This window comes from Megalobrama amblycephala, linkage group LG3, assembly GCF_018812025.1.
Source record: "Megalobrama amblycephala isolate DHTTF-2021 linkage group LG3, ASM1881202v1, whole genome shotgun sequence".
NCBI classification, from domain to species: Eukaryota; Metazoa; Chordata; class Actinopteri; order Cypriniformes; family Xenocyprididae; genus Megalobrama; species Megalobrama amblycephala.
The window spans coordinates 29,462,505-29,479,283 of record NC_063046.1 but is presented as its reverse complement, the minus strand read 5'-3'; the positions used below and the strand labels follow the sequence as shown (position 1 = coordinate 29,479,283).

General features: G+C 38.2%; 1 protein-coding gene across 3 annotated transcripts; it reads left to right on the top strand.

Moving 5' to 3' along the window:
* Positions 1 to 299: 299 nt before the first annotated feature.
* lrp3 (low density lipoprotein receptor-related protein 3) lies at positions 300 to 16,779 on the top strand. 3 transcript variants are annotated; one of them, XM_048184990.1, is made up of 9 exons: positions 300 to 321; positions 834 to 1,064; positions 4,424 to 4,562; positions 8,440 to 8,645; positions 10,104 to 10,498; positions 10,701 to 10,922; positions 12,405 to 12,877; positions 14,377 to 14,509; positions 15,391 to 16,779. In XM_048184990.1, the coding sequence occupies exons 2-9, from the start codon at positions 989 to 991 to the stop codon at positions 16,234 to 16,236; spliced, it is 2,490 nt and encodes an 829-aa protein (XP_048040947.1). In that variant the 5' UTR covers positions 300 to 321; positions 834 to 988; the 3' UTR covers positions 16,237 to 16,779. The 3 variants fall into 3 exon arrangements, with proteins under 3 accessions (XP_048040947.1, XP_048040946.1, XP_048040945.1); XM_048184989.1 differs by lacking the exon at positions 300 to 321 and adding an exon at positions 332 to 755; XM_048184988.1 differs by lacking the exon at positions 300 to 321 and having other exon boundaries at positions 332 to 1,064.

The following is a 16,779-nucleotide window of genomic DNA, read 5'->3' as shown; positions in this document are numbered from 1 at the left end:
ACTATGAAGGCACAACTCTACTCTCAGGTGCACAAAACACTGTATACAAATACGACATATGCTTTAAAACAATAAATTTAAAAGGGACTAATGCGACTGGAAATGTATTGCAAAACTTTCTAGTCGTATGTACGTTGTAAAAACTGAGCAAACTGTTTTGTATTTTGAAACCAATCTGTGCAGAAATATTTAAAATGGCTCTCATACGATACGCTATTGTTCAGAATGTAAATAATAAAATGGTGCGCAAGCCATGATTTACAACGATGCATCCCTCCGTCCACGAGAGTGCAGGCTTTCACTGCCAAGACCTTACAGCTGGTAAATCTCCCCCAAACAAACCATGAAAACAAACCAAGGCAAGAAAAATAATCCGTGTACATGATTAGCCTGCAGCAGAACGTCTTACACGAGTTTCCCCAGCTGATTCACAGACATTTCAGTTGACAATATTGGCGTTTAGATCAGCTGCATTTTATCTTGGTGTTTTAATATTGACCTCAGACAGTGGTGTTTATTTGCAAGAGATGCGCTCCAGCGGTCTGCGATGGACAGGAGTCCTCTGAGCTGCATTGCCGCGATTACTTCACCCTGCATCAGGGCTTATTACATAATTGGCGATTTGGCACAAAGTACCACTATAGAAGTAGTGAACGATATTATTACTCGTCCATATATAATGAAAAGATAATATATAGTGATAAATAAGTAAATGTCAAAGGTTTAGTGATCGCCTCAAGAAAAGCTGAGAATCGGTGTGTGTCCTGCGTTGTTTCCCCTCTGAACCTCCAATCCCGTCTCTCCCCTGAAGGTCTCTCTGCCTTTCCCTCCAGACAACGCAATGAGCCGCTCGAAAAGAGGGAGACACGTCGCTTTTGATGCTCGAGAAAGAAGTTAAATCGACCGTGTGCGTGAAACCAACATGAGATACGCAGCAGAATATATCTGGATTATGAGGAAATGACCTGAACTGTGCAATAACCAGAAGATGATGGTGATGATGGAGAGAATTCGGCTTTACCTTATGAAATGGATTTGTCTGCGCTGGGCTTGGGTTTGTGTGGGTAAGTAGACTTTTTAGGGATTGTGATATTTTTGCATATATAATTGTTATATATTATTGAATAGAACAAAAGAGTGAGGTTTACGGTATATTTACTCGAAATCAGAAGCTTTAATCACTTTTTCAGCCCACGTATCAGAATAATATTAAATATTATTTACTTCAGACCTGATACAGGTGACTATAGGTTGAAGTATGGGAATGGCACCGATGACAAAGAAAGGTTAAGCGGCGCGCGCAGGTTTTGCAGCATTCATACAGGGAAGATCGAGCAGGACGGATCAGCGTTTGGCTTGTTGCCATGACAGTTATAAACACGGCGGTATCGTCTCTGATCTCCTCTCCTCGAAGACCGACTGGCAGATTATATTTTTTTATTATTATTTATTTTTTTTTTTTTACAAATTTGTATTATTGCAAATTATAGCAAATGATTTGGTTTACGCGCATTTTTTTTTTTTTACACACATTGTTGTAATTAAAACACCACATATTGGCTACCACTTAATCACCAGTGAAAAATAAACAGTTTCAACTCTTCTAAAATGGTTTGTTGCTCTCCCAGTCTGGTCTGCTTGTTGGTTTAAGAAGGGTTTGAGACACTTTTCAACAGATCGGTCTGAGAGACCACCAAAACCTGCTGAACACCAGCATCTCCCAGGCTGGAAGAACATAAGACCAACAAACCATCACTAGCTGGCTTTTTAGCTTGGGCCCTGATTGTTGTATAGGAAGAAAATCTTTCAGAAAACTATGATCAGATAATCTGATAACATATTGATGACTAGTGCACTGCACAGTGACTTCTTCAGCATTCTGAGCATCAGTTTTGAAAATAAAATCTATGTCCACAACTAGATGTCATTCAAAACTAAACCCAAAGCAACTATTTCACAATCTGCAATGTTTTGGGGATATGATCTCACCCACAATCTATTCATAGACAGCACTCTAGGCTTGTTTAAGAAGCATATGATCTGTTGAGGTCCGCTAAACGCTCAGCAAACAATCAGATAGAACAGAGAGAATTTGTAAGAGAGAGACATCTGCTTTTACTCAAGCAGATCCTCTCATGTCAGAAGCACTGAGAGAGAACGAATGTCTGTTTTATTGGCGGTGGTATACAGTGAAGTGGTGGTGACAAAAGAGGGTTTGGTTGGGGGTTGGGATGTGTTGATAGCACCAGTGACACCTAGAGCTCTCTTCGTATCACACAGACAAAGGGACCTTCTTCTCACTTTCTTTATCATTCTCATCCACACACACACATACAAGCCTTTCTCTTTGACTACAGATATTCCATGTCCAGGCATGTTCCCCCTACTAAATGTGTGTATAACTGATATTTACACATTTTCATTTTAGAGGATGTTCTATCTGGTAAATGAGGACAATGAGGATGTTATTTTACTGTAAAACAGTGACAGATATCTCAATAACACCAATTTGTTTTTGTTTTTTTTGTTTTTTTTTTTTGTGTGTGTGTGTGTGTAGAGGTAATTTGCTAGAATTTCATTCCGAGGAGAAAAACAGCAGAAAAGTCCATTTTAAGCAGCAGACAGATAAGAAATATGGGAAAGACTGATCTGAGTTCAGGGTCTGTGTGGTCTTTGTATCTGGGGATGTAAAAGTGTGTCAGTGAGGTGATGAAATGTGAGGTGAGACTCAATATCTAAAAGTACTCAGAAGTTATTTGTGCTTTTCTGTTCTCTCACACAAAGAACAGGGTGTTAGCGATGTTAGAGATGTGCGTTTATCCTGCAGGATAATGAATAAGTGTTGGGGACATGATAGAGTTAAATCGCGACACGTGCTGCTGTTTATATTCAAGGATCTCACTTCATGCCAAAATAGGAAATATAAGGTAATTTTAAAATTGTGATTTCTATTTTTGATTAAAAAGTCATGGAAATACTATAGAGAATATTTTCTGTTGTTGTTATGTTTAGCTCTAAATAGATATTATTATTACAGTACACAACATTAAAATTGTTTATATGTAAATTAAAAATCCAAAAATCACAACTGTTTATTAAAGGGTTAGTTCACCCAAAAATGAAAATGATGTCATTTATTACTTACCCTCATGTCGTTCCACACCCATAAGACCTTCGTTAATCTTCGGAACGCAAATTAAGATATTTTTGTTGAAATCCGATGGCTCAGTGAGGCCTCCATAGCCAGCAATGACATTTCCTCTCTCAAGATCCATAAAGGCACTAAAAACATATTTAAATCGGTTCATGTGAGTACAGTGGTTCAATATTAATATTATAAAGTGGCGAGAATATTTTTGGTGCGCCAAAAAAACAAAATAACGACTTATTTAGTGATGGCCGATTTCAAAACACTGCTTCATGAAGCTTCGGAGCGTTATGATTCTTCTGTGTCGAATCATGATTCGGATCGCGTGTCAAACCATCAAACTGCTGAAATCACGTGACTTTGGCACTCCGAACCGCTGATTCGACACGCTGATTCATTATGTTCCGAAGCTTCCTGAAGCAGTGTTTTGAAATCGGCCATCACTATAGAAGTCTTTTTTTTTTTTTTTTTTTTGGCGCACCAAAAATAGTCTCGTCGCTTTATAATATTAATATTGAATCACTGTACTCGCATGAACCGATTTAAATATGTTTTTAGTACCTTTATGGATCTTGAGAGAAGAAGTGTCCATTGCTCCCTATGCAGGGCTCACGGAGCCATCGGATTTCAACTAAAATATCTTAATTTGCGTTCCGAAGATTAACGAAGGTCTTACGGGTGTGGAACGGCATAAGGGTGAGTAATAAATGATTTAAATGAATGAATAAATGAATTTTCATTTTTGGGTGAACTAACCCTTTAAGGGTGAGTTGAAGATGCACAGCTTTCTTGAAACTACCTTTTATAAGCATTGTCTTCCTAGATCATCTTTGTTTACAGATTTTATTTTTTACACATATAAATAGACAGTTCTATACAGTCCTTTTTTTCTTTAAAGAGACTTTACAGTGATTCAGCATAGATAAAAAGAGAAAAAGATGACGATGAAGAGTAGAAAACAGTGAACAGTTACTCTCTTGCACTTTCCATTTCCTCCTGGACTACAGTATTTCTGTTGTTTCCCAGACTATTTCTTTCTTGTCTTATTGTGTTTCCGTCCAAAAGCGTAATCATTAGCACACACTCTCACACGCTTCCACACTAAATTGAGTATTGTGTGTCTCTCTGATTCTTCTTGAGTGAGCAGATCAAATTCTTGCCCTGCATTTAAGAATCCATAAAGGCTGATGTGATGTGTTGATGTCATGTCAATCACAGTGTGACAGCGGTGGTCGCACACAAACAATGCCCATGTCTTCTGTGTGTGTTCATCAGCTGCCTGTGGCGGTAAGGTGGAGTTACACACTGAGAGGAGAGGAGTGATCTACAGCCCATCATGGCCCCTCAATTACCCAGCCGGAGTGAATTGCAGCTGGAATATACAGGGAAGCCGTGGAGATGTGATCACAATAAGGTAGACCCACACAAGCAGTCTCTCACTGTGGTGATTATATGAGGAGTGTCTTATTTATTTCTATTAACATACATTACAAGATTATAATGCCTCTACAGCAGCTGTCCGGTTCATGGGATCTTGATATAGGAGATAATGTTATTTCTCCTCTGTGCAAGGAAGAAATGCTGTTGTTATGGTCTCCAAAGGCTTTTACTAGTCAGTTGTATGAATGTATGATATTTCCAGACCAAAAACCAATGTAAGAGTTTTTTTTTTTTTTTTTTTTGAAAAAAAAAAAAAATTATTAACTGTTTTGTGCATTTCAATGTTTATGAGCCTGTTTGCAAGTGCGCATGTATATCGGTCTGTGCATTCTTTCGTATGAGAACGCTTAGACTGCTGTATGACTAGAGCTGACTGCAGGGATTTTATAATGTACTATTTCTTGCCTCTCATACCGCTGCTGTGTGTGTGTGTTTGCGAGCTTTGTCTCTGCTTTAATGTAATGATTTTGTCTAAAAGCATGACGTCATCTCCTGATTCTCTTCAGAGATCTGTTCTTAGAGGAAAGGTGGAAAATGATAATACACTGCGTTCCAAATTATTATGCAAGAGACAAATCAGTAAGATTTCTGTTCAATAAACATTCAGATTTTAGTTTTTCTAAGAAAATGTTTGTTTGTTTATTTATCCATGTCTTTTTAGATAACTGGTATCAATCTCAGACAAAATAATTTGCTAGATCTATGGAAACCCTACTTAGAGGTTGTTCCACATTATTAAGCAAGTCACAGTTCTCATGCCATATGAGGAGGAAGAAAGATCTTTCTGAAGATGAAAAGCATGAAATGATGCAATGTTGTGCAAAAGGCATGAAAACAACTAATATTGTGTGAAACTGAATGGAGATTATCGAATTATCATAAGATTTGTGAGTGATTTAGAGCACAGCAGATCTCGGTCATATAAAGGCTTATTGAGGAAAGTTCCTGTCAAAAAATTTAATTGTATTAAAAGGGCAGCTATAAAAAAGCCAGTGTTGAGCAGCAAACAGGTATTTGAAGCTGCTGGTGTCTCTGGAGTCTTGAGAACCTCACCATGCAGGCTGGCAGTTGTGCGTAAAGATGCATTTTAGACACCACTAACCAAACCTCACAAAGAGAAACATTTACAGTGGGTGTAGAAATAAATGAAGACTCATTTTTAAATAGCTTTATTCACTGACTAATGCTGTACTACAATGGATGGTCTAAATGGATGGATTTCTTGATGGTTGGTGAATGGCCACCACGTTCCAACAAGACTGCGACGTCAGCAGGGAGCTGGTGGGTGATGTTTTGGGCTGGAATAATGGGAAGTGAGATGGAGGGTATTAAAATGACTTTTGCAAGATATGTGGAGTTCATAACTGGCCATTTTCAACTATGGTATAAAAAGGAGGATAGTGCATTGTACAATGCACTGTTGTACAATGCACTATGCACTATCCCATGCTGCAAAAAAAACACCAGAGCAATAAAACTGTTTGAAAATGTATTTCTACACCCACTGTAAATGTTTCTCTTTGTGAGGTTTGGTTAGTGCTGTCTCAAATGCATCTTTACACACAACTGCCAGCCTGCATGGTGAGGTTCTCAAGACTCCAGAGACACCAGCAGCTTCAAATACCTGTTTGCTGCTCAACACTGGCTTTTTTATAGCTTCCCTTTTAATACAATACATTTTTTTGACAGGAACTTTCATTAATAAGCCTTTATATGACCGAGTTCTGCTGTGCTCTAAATCACTCACAAATCCTAAGATAATTCGATAATCTCCATTCAGTTTCACACAATATTCGTTTTTTTCATGCCTAGTGCACAACATTGGACCATTTCATGCTTTTCATCTTCAGAAAGATCTTTCTTCCTCTCCATATTGCATGAGAACTGTGACTTGCTTATTAATGTGGAACAACCTCTAAGTAGTGTTTCCATAGATCTGGCAAATTATTTTGTCTGAGATTGATACCAGTTATCTAAAAAGACATGGATAAATAAACAAACAAACATTTTCTTAGAAAAACTAAAATCTGAATGTTTATTGTACTGAAATCTTACTGATATGTCAATTGCATAATAATTTGGAACGCAGTGTAGTTCTGATAAAGAGAATTTCAAATTTTTTTAATCCATACTGGCTAATTACTCAGTGTGTAAAAGCTGCAGTAGAGGTATTTATGCTAAACTCAATCAAACAGATTTCTCAAATTGCCTCAGACAGAGTGGCATATGGAAATTTGAACCCACTCATCTAGAACTAAAATGAGATGGAGAATTAAAATTAATGATTTCTTCACTGATCCTGTTGACTTTTGACTGCTATTTTCTCTAGTCCCAGGGTAATAAAATTATACATTAGAAAGCAAAATATTATTATTGTTTTTTAAAGTAACTAATAATTTATTAGGGTTTTAATTTAAATTAAATTATTGCTGGAAAGGAAACTGATGGTATTCAGCGATTTTGTTTAGAAATTTCAACTATTTCATTCTGAGTCTATCACAAATCTTTTGCAGTTTTGACAAAGCCTCATCTGTGTCAGCCAGACAGACAGTTTGAGCATATAATAAGAAGTTTTCACAACAATGTTTAATATATCACAGAAAACTAAACATTTAAGTTTGTAGGGCATAAAAACACTTTATTATCACCAAATATAAGAAGATGATATATACAAATATAAGTGATGGTTCTGTCAGATGGCCCAAAACTCTCTGGCACTGGCCCCAGGCCATCAGGTCATCCTTATTGTTGAGTCCTGTCTGAAATATTCAGAAGCTTTGGATAATGTGTATGTACATGTGCATTTGATTGACAGCCAGAGGAAATTTGAATGTCTGTAGTATAATGACTGTGCAGACTGGGACAACAGAACATCAGACCGGGCTTCATTGTGAGATTTGATTTCAGTGATAGTGCTGTTCAATAATGTATACCATATAAATTAAAAAAGATGAAACTTAATTACTCTTCTGCAGACTTATTGTATTACTGGTTTGCAGTTTATGTGTTATGCTAAAATCTATTCAATAACACCTGAGCATGTTTTCGTCTGACATGTTTTGTCACTCAAATGGTCATGAAACATCTTCAGATTGTTGTAAAACAAACAGTTGAAGAGGCTTTACGCAGCAGGATTTGGAGAGAGAATGCAGGAGAAAGAGATAAGAAAGAGAAGAGGCCAATAGATGTGTACCATTGTCAAGTTATTGACTGCAAAAGGCCCATTTTTCTGAAATGGTGCTGGATTTTATCTCTCACTCTTTTGTGTGTGTGTGTGTGTGTGTGTGTGTGTGTGTGTGTGTGTGTGTGTGTGTGTGTGTGTGTGTGTGTTTGTGTGTGTGTGTGTGTGTGTGTGTGCGCACTTTGATAGCACTTCTGTACTCTGTCTAATGTGATAATAGTTCCACTGCACATATTCTCTCTCTCTTGCTTATGATCCCTCACTCTTTGGTATCTCTGAAATATTATTAGGGTCATTTCTGTTATGTGAAAAATGAATATGAGTGTGTAATTTAAGGAGTCATCACAATGGCAATCACAGGAACTACTATATAAAAAATAATTCAAGTAAGCATGTTGAAAGAATCTTTATTAGAGAAATGTAAGAAACTCAAATGACCCATTTAAACCAAAAAAAAAAAACAGAGCTCTGCTATGCATGTATAGTGTAAAAGTTGTGTTGTATTTTTAGAATGTTAATTTGACATTTTCTGTAAATCTTCTTTTTATCAACTCATTTATTGTGATATTGTTCTGGAAGTTTTCTTGTACATTATTGTACAGTGGAAGTGCTGATGAAGCAGTAGAGATTCCATTGCATGCATTAAGCACCATGTGTTTACTGTGTCCAGTTTTCACAGCTTTGATGTGGAGGACACGGCGGACTGCAGGGGGGACTGGCTGTTGCTCGGCCCCACATGGAAAGCTGACTATCGGTTCTGTGGCTCAGTTCTTCCTCCTCCCTTCATCTCCTCCAGAGGACGAGTCTGGGTCTACTTCCACTCTCAGGCCAACAGCTCCGGACAGGCACAGGGCTTCAGACTGTCTTATATACGAGGTGAGTGAGCTTAGAGTGTGCATATGTTCCATTAGAACCCATTCAAGGAATAATTCACTCAAAAATGTCATCATTTACCTTCTCATTATGTTCCAAAGTAGTTATGCAATGTTATTTTCTATCATTTTCACTACTGCCAGTGCACACAAATTTCTCATTGGTTATTGCGTCTCTTGACAATTGACATGAGCCTAAGCTCTTTTCAATAAAATCTGTGCAAAAGTTAATATCACATAATTTTAGAATACAGTATAGGATGTGCCGAAAATTCTATCTATTCCAAAACAGAAATATGACAAATAAAATATAAGTTCTCTGTCATATGGCCAAAAATAAATGCAAAAAAAATGCTTTTTTGCATAGTTGTGTTTGACACATGTAAACTGTAACAATGTATCTTACAAGGCAACACGATGTAACCCACATTAAGTACTTGAAATTGAGGGTATTGGACCTGGAAAGTCCTTGAAAGGTCCTTGAATTTGAAGTTAACCAAGGTGTGGGAACCCTGTGTATTGTAAAGTTATGTAAATGTAATCTAAAGTAAGAAAATTTGTAATGTAACATTATGCATGTCTTTACTGTTTTAATGCATCCTTCCTTAAAAAAAGAAAAGTATTGATTAAACAAACAAACAGAAAATCTTACTGACCAATAAACCTTTGAACAGTGTTGCAAATGTTTAATTTTTGGGTGAACTATTACTTTAAGCCTTCAAACAGTGTTGAGAAGAAGTGGTGATGCCATGTGTTCTAGGGTTTAATATAAAATAATTTGGCGTATTTGTATAATACTTTATGCTTTTTCTTTTGGTTTTGAAATATTTCATCAGATTTAGTTGTGTTCCTACATTAGAAAGCAGCTAAATCACAATGACTTGCCGTGGCATATAGATTTACTGTAAACACAGATTGACCAGGCAAATGCAGGCGTAGAAGATCAATAGTGTATAGCCATAGAGCCATGATGAAACACTAATGCTTTGCAGCACTTGTTACAATTGATGTGCATATTTGGATAGTACTACTGTCAGTGTGTTTTAGACAGATCTCCACTGTTTATTATTTAGTTTGATCTAATATGTAGCTAATGAAGATGAAGGAGATAATGGGCTGTTGTTACTCAACTCCACAGGGCATGTGTGCTTGTCATTGAGTGTGTGTGTGTGTGTGTGTGTGTGTGTGTGTGTGTGTGCGTGCGTGCGTGCGTGCGTGCGTGCGTGGGTGCGTGCGTGCGTGTGTGTGTGTGTGTGTGAGGGGTGAAATGCTGTGTTTGTGCATTTTCCTTAGAGGTGCAGTTCAATCAATAATACTGAACGGCTGTGTTTGTTAAGCTGTCACCAGGCATCCACCATCTGCAGAGTGGGTAGATTTGATTGGCTTATTTCAACAGTGTCAGTGTTTACGTGTGCAAAAGATTCAGTTCTCTTCTCCTCTCTGTCTGTTTTTTTCTCATTAGGTCGACTGGGTCAAAGTAGTTGTGAGAACGATGAATATTTATGTGGAAACGGTAAGTGCGTTCCACGTTCCTGGCGCTGTAATGGATTGGATGAGTGCGGCGACAATACAGATGAAAGGATCTGTGCCGCCCCACCCACACCCGCCCGGGTGAGTCTGTGTCCGCCAGGCACCTTGCAGTGCTCTGATATCCAATCTACCCGCTGTCTTCCGGTGTCTCTACGCTGTAACGGAGCCAGGGACTGCCCTGACGGATCTGACGAGGCCCACTGCCCCGACACGTCCTGTGGAAAACGCTTAGTCAACTTCTACGGGACATTTGCTTCACCTGATTTTTTCCGTCCAAATAGAAGCAGCGGCACAGATCTTCACTGCATGTGGTTCCTGGACACACAAGTATGATAAGAAGAGCCTCAGTCATACAGTCAAAACAACATGTAGTTCTATTCTAATATCAGAATTTTCCAAAACGATTTCAACTGCTGATTCCAAAAAATGTTTATAAGAAAAAATCTCCCAGTTACATTTTTTGCTTGTCCAAAATTTGCAAGAATGATTAAATCACTTACGGTGATACTCTGGGCTGTTTTTGCTTTAGGACCCAAAGCCGCTGGTGCTGCAGGTGGACCTGCAGCTGGGTGTGGGAGACTCTGTGCGCGTTTACGATGGATTGGGAGAGCGTGCAGAACGTCTTCTGCAGAGTCTCTCCCACCATAATAACCACAGACGAGCCCTGCTGGAGTCTTCCCAGGGACAGATGAGCATCTTCTACCACGCTAAACCACACAGCCCTGGACACGGATTCAATGCCACTTACCAGGTCTCTTATTCTCGGTTATGCTAATGACCATTTGTATGATAAATGATGCTCTCCATTTTTCATTGATATTGCCTGTTGTGTTAAAATACTTTGCATCAGTACAGTGTAGAACTGTCTGGTCTTTATGTGATTGCATGCATCTGTATTGTCATGCGTCTGTATTGTCTTAGCCTCACAGTCCATTCACTGTCTGCACACAAATTCACAATACTAGAAAATACTAATCTTATTGTTTGGCTGTATGCAACTTCTGGTTGTAAGGGTACACAAATGTTTTTTTTAATCACTCCGCCTAGAATCAAAGTCGTTTTTACAGTGTTTGATAGAAGTGCTTTTGAGGATGATATTAATTACTAGAATTGCCCAAGTTTGTCAAATTAATGGGAACAATTCTTTGTATGATGTTTAGTGGGTCCCACTTTATATTAAGTGGCCTTAACTACTATGTACTTACATTTCAATTAATCATTTGATACAATGCACTTATTGTGTACATGCATGTTTTTACATTGTACTTATATTTTAAAAACACCTGCATGTAATTACATCTGTAATTAATTTCTGTGATTACATTTATAATTACACTATTGACCCATCCCTTAACCCTTACCCCTACCCTTAAACCTACCCATACCACCAAAGCTTTCCCTAACCTTACCAGTATCCACCTCAATAGCAGCAAAAGTGTTTTGCAATTCAATATGAACTCAATAAGTACACTGTTAAGGCCACTTAATATATAGTGGGACCGTTTAGTGTTTGTTTAACGATCTTAGTAACAAGTTTGGGTTAATTTTCTTCTAAAGAAGTCAGTACTTTTATTCAGCAAGGATGCATTACATCGATTTAAAGTGACAGTAAAGACATTGTCAGTGTTACAAAAGATTTCGATTTCAAAATAGATTGAAAAATGTCAAGACAAACATTTGCAATAGTTTGTCAGCAGCAAATCAGCATATTAGAATGATTTCTGAGGGATCATGTGACATTAAAGACTAGAGTAATGATGCTGAAAACAATAACAGGAATTAATCGCATTTTAAAACATATTATAACAGTTATTTTAAATTGTAATATTTAACAATATTAATGTTTTGATCAAATGAATGCAGCCTTGGTGAGCATAAGAGACTTCTTTCAAAAACATAAAAAAATTATATGAACCCCAGACTTTTGAACGGTAGTGTATAAAAAAAAGTTATTTATTTTAAGTGGTGGAGTGAAATTTGACTGGAAATTTTAGTGGTTTATTAGCTCTTGTTTTGCAGAAACACAACTGATAAAATAAACTCCACAAGTAAGCTGCAGTTTCATGTTTCAACCACAGATGGCGATAGAGAGACCAACATTCCACAGTGCAGCTTTATTATAGATATCCATATGCAAAACTGTGAAGTAATTTGAACTCACTACTACAGTTTATGATTAGGATGGAGACACGGTTACACTAAAGGTGTTTAACCTCGACCCCTCTCTCTGCAGGTTAAGGGGTACTGCTTTCCAGGTGAGCATCCATGTGGCACAGACGAGGGCTGTTACTCTGAGCTGCAGCGCTGTGATGGTTACTGGCATTGTCCTGGGGGGCGAGATGAGGAGGAATGCCCGCTGTGCCAGCCAGGAGAGTATCCCTGTGAGGGTGGCAGCGGGGCATGTTACTCAGCTTCTGAGAGGTGTAACAACCAGAAGAAATGCCCCGACGGCTCGGATGAGAAAAACTGCTTTGTCTGCCAGCCTGGAAACTTCCACTGCGGAACCAACCTGTGCATCTTTGAGACGTGGCGGTGCGATGGGCAAGAGGACTGTCTCGATGGCAGTGATGAAAGAGACTGTCTGGCCTCTGTGCCCAGGAAGGTGATCACAGCGGCTCTGATTGGCAGCTTGGTCTGCGGCCTGCTGCTGGTCATCGCACTGGGTTGTGCATTTAAACTCTATTCGCTCAGGACAAGAGAGTACAGGTGAGGTCATTTCTATCCTCTTCCTGTCTTTTTTATTTTTTCCAAGGTATATGGCTTTTTTTTATTATTTAAAATCTTTATTGTTTATTTTATCTGTATTTTTGTCTTTATAAAACAAGATCTATTTGATAATCAAAAACTGTGTAAGATAATACTTTTTATTTTTATTGACCCATTAGTAACTTTTTTTTCTCACTAAATGTTTGCTTAAATATTTAAATTTATGTTTTTGAAAGAACTTACAAGTGCATTTGTTTGATCAAAATACAGTAAAAACAGTAATATTGTGAAATATGACAATTTATAATAAGTGTTTTCTATTTTAATGTACTTTAAAATGTACTGGCAAAGTGTGTGTTGGCAAAGCTGAATTTTCAGCATCATTACTCCAGTCTTCAGTTATCAATCTTGAAAACAGTTGTGCTGCTTAATATTTTTGTGGAAATGGTAATACATATTTTCAACATTCTTTGATGAATAGAAAGTTCAAAAGAACAGCATTTATTTTAAATAAAATACTTTTGTAACAGTGTAAATGTCTTTGTCACTTTTGATCAGTATAAGGCATCCTTGCTGAATAAAAGTATTAATATTTAGAATTATTACTTTTTTGTGACCTCAAAATGACCTCAAACTTTTAAATAGAAGTATATTTATATAAAATTTTTTAAAAATCTTTTTTCTCTTTTGTCTTTTTCTACTGATGTTTAAAAACATTGGAAAAAAGTTCCAAAAGTGTAAAAATGTTAAGAACATTTTTATTACTTTTTGCAGTGTGTCAATGTTTATCCTTTCTTTTTTAATTGATAATGTTCCTTATTTTGTGCTAAATCGATTCACACTGTAGTCCAATTCATTTTGTCTCCTACTTAGACACACATATAGTAAATTCCTGATTGTGATATCTGCTTTTGAAATATGATCTGGGCAATTATGCTATGAGGCTAACGATATGTTAATGTTAAAAATCTTATATAGTTTGCTTGGTATTTATTTTTATTGTATATGTGGAAGTCTTCTATTTTTGTAATTCAGTTTTTGCCACGAAGATAGCCACAGATGCCAACATGGCATTAAATAGAAGAACTATACTGATACTGACACACACCTAGTCAGTAGGAAACAGAAATGACTAAGTGCTTTAATCTTGAAACCTATTGCTGAAAGCTAGAAAAGCACAAGTTTATCCCAACCTGAAGTGAAGGATGACTCTCTTGTTTCGCTTTAAACATAATTGGATCTCCAGTAACGGCCCATATGTTGCTCTGGGGGGTGATGCACACAGTTTTTCTCCAGTTAGCCTTGTAAAGACACAGCAGCACCCAAAATACCTGCACTTCATCAAACTGTCAAAGTACCTCTGGTCTGCTGGTTAACAGCTCCTGGAGATTCTCAAGAGAGACCCTGCCTGCATGTGTGCAGTTTTTTCTTACATTTTTAAATGGCAACAATCAGCATATTTATAAAAGAGATCTTTATATGTTCCTATTTCTCATTAGAGCTTTTGAAACCCAGATGACCCGACTAGAGGCGGAGTTTGTTCAGAGGGAGGCTCCACCCTCCTATGGTCAACTAATAGCTCAAGGTCTCATACCCCCAGTGGATGACTTTCCAGTCTACAACCCCACGCAGGTGTGTCAATATGACATTGAATTTCAATTGAGGTAATATACAAGATTGCTATTCAAATTTGAGTTTAAGGAAGTACAGTTTAAATGAACTCAAATTAAAAGAAATTCAAACAACTGCAATACGTGTAATTTTTAACTAGAAAAGCAGAACAAAGTTAAAATAATGTTTGCAAAGTTTGCATATTGATGTGTTTCAAAACACAGATATATGTTACCATTTAGATATTTGTATTTTATTTATTTCTTTATTTCCTCTTTATATTGAATACATTTTTAGACCTAAAATGAAAAAAATGCTTCATTTCTCAGATTTTACCCGTTTGTCTGAATTGTAATTCAGTAAATTCTACTTCCTTTAATTCAAAATCAAATTCCCGTTCAACTTCCTGTGGGTTGTGCCAGTTCAGTTAAGATTCCCACAAAGACACTAAGCAAACAAATATGATAAAAATGACAAACAATTTCCATTTTTTTCCCCACTAAATTACTTTTTATTATCTATTATCTGATTCTTTCTCCTGAAAAACGGTATGCCATTTATTAATGGACTACATATTTTAATGCTACAAATTAGCAACAGGGGCTTAATATGAGATGCATAAGAAATGAGTTCTACACACACAAGAGCATTTAAGAACAAAAACAAATGTCTTGAAATAAAACATATGAACAATGTCTTGAATGTGCTAACTGTGGTAAGTTGAATTATTGAAAAATAATGCACATCTAAGGTGAATTACCACCTCGGATGAGGCTTATTTTTCAATCATTCAATGGCCTGTTGTCAATTATTTCTTACTTAAAGCACACAAGTTTTCATCATGTGATTAAAAAGGCAAATGCTGTCTCCATGACAACTGTAGAGTTTTCTGTCTCTCTCAGGCATCTGTTCTGCAGAATCTCCGTTCGGCTATGCGGAGGCAGATTCGCCGTCACTCCTCTCGTCGTTCCTCGTCACGGAGGCGACTTGGTCGTCTGTGGAATCGCTTGTTCCATCGTGGCTCTCGGTTACGGGGTCAGATTCCACTCCTCACGCCTCCGGGTCCGGGTCCCACACACACAAACACGCACTCCGATCTGAGCCTCCACAGCTACAACACAGCGGACGATGGCGGCGAGGAGTCGCGAGAGAGCGTGGGACAGACTCCGTCACCCTGTTCGACGGTGGCGCTGGGATTGGCGCTGCAGGCTCACACTGAGGCCCTCTGCCTACCTGACAGAGAGTCTCCGGCTTCTCCTCTCTCTCTGCCCTCACCCGGCTCGCCCCGCTCCACCTCTGACACCCTGGAGGACGAAGATGATGAAGATGACAGAAGTTCAGAGGGGATGAGAGCTAGACCCAAACAGGGCATTTCCCCAAAACATAAAGATGCCGATAGCCCTCCTGGAACTCCCGATAGCCCCAAACGTAGCACGAGCCGTTCGAGATCCTCCAGACGGCTGGTGCAGGAACTGGCTGCAGAGCTCAGAGGAGTCTCTCTCCTACGCTACACCTCTGTGGGCATCTCACCGCTTTCTTCCCCAGAGTCACCGATGTCCTCCAGCAGTCAGTCTGAGGAGCAGAGGAGCTTTCCTACATTCAGAAAACCACACACAGACTCGCTCACAGATGCTCACGGACACTCCAGGAAATCATCAGGAACGGAAGATGTTCCCGGTGATTGTGTCAGGCTTTGCAGACTCACAACTAGTGAGGAAGAGGATGATGAGATTCTGTTAGTGCACTGAGAAGCCTTTATCCACCCCCCTCCCCCCATTCTGATTTTGTGCCAACACAGTGAGCCTTACCAGGTTCAACCAACAGACTTCCATTTAGAGTCATAAAGTATGTTTACATGCACAGCTATTATCAAGCTTTTTGCAAAGACGAGCTACAGTCTTCATCTGACTGAATATATGGCAAAATGCAAATATTTGAAGGATTAAATAAATGTTGAGCGTCACCTCAGTCTTTTGGAGAATGTCACAATGCCAAGGCCAATTGTAGTCTGAATAACATGTATACATGTTGGGCGAAGCCGAACTCCAGTCACGCCTGGGTCTGTTTGTCCGACTTTGCAAAAACCACACTGGTTCTATTTCAGTCAGGCTAAAGCGTTACATGACATTTTAAAAAGACAAATTATTGCTTTAGTTAGACTGAAATTGAAGTGCATGTAAACATACAGTACCATTCAAAAGTTTGGGGTCAAATTGTTTTTTGTTTTTTTAAGAAATGGATATTTTATTTAGCAAGGATGCATTGCATTGATCAAAAGTTACAATAAAGAC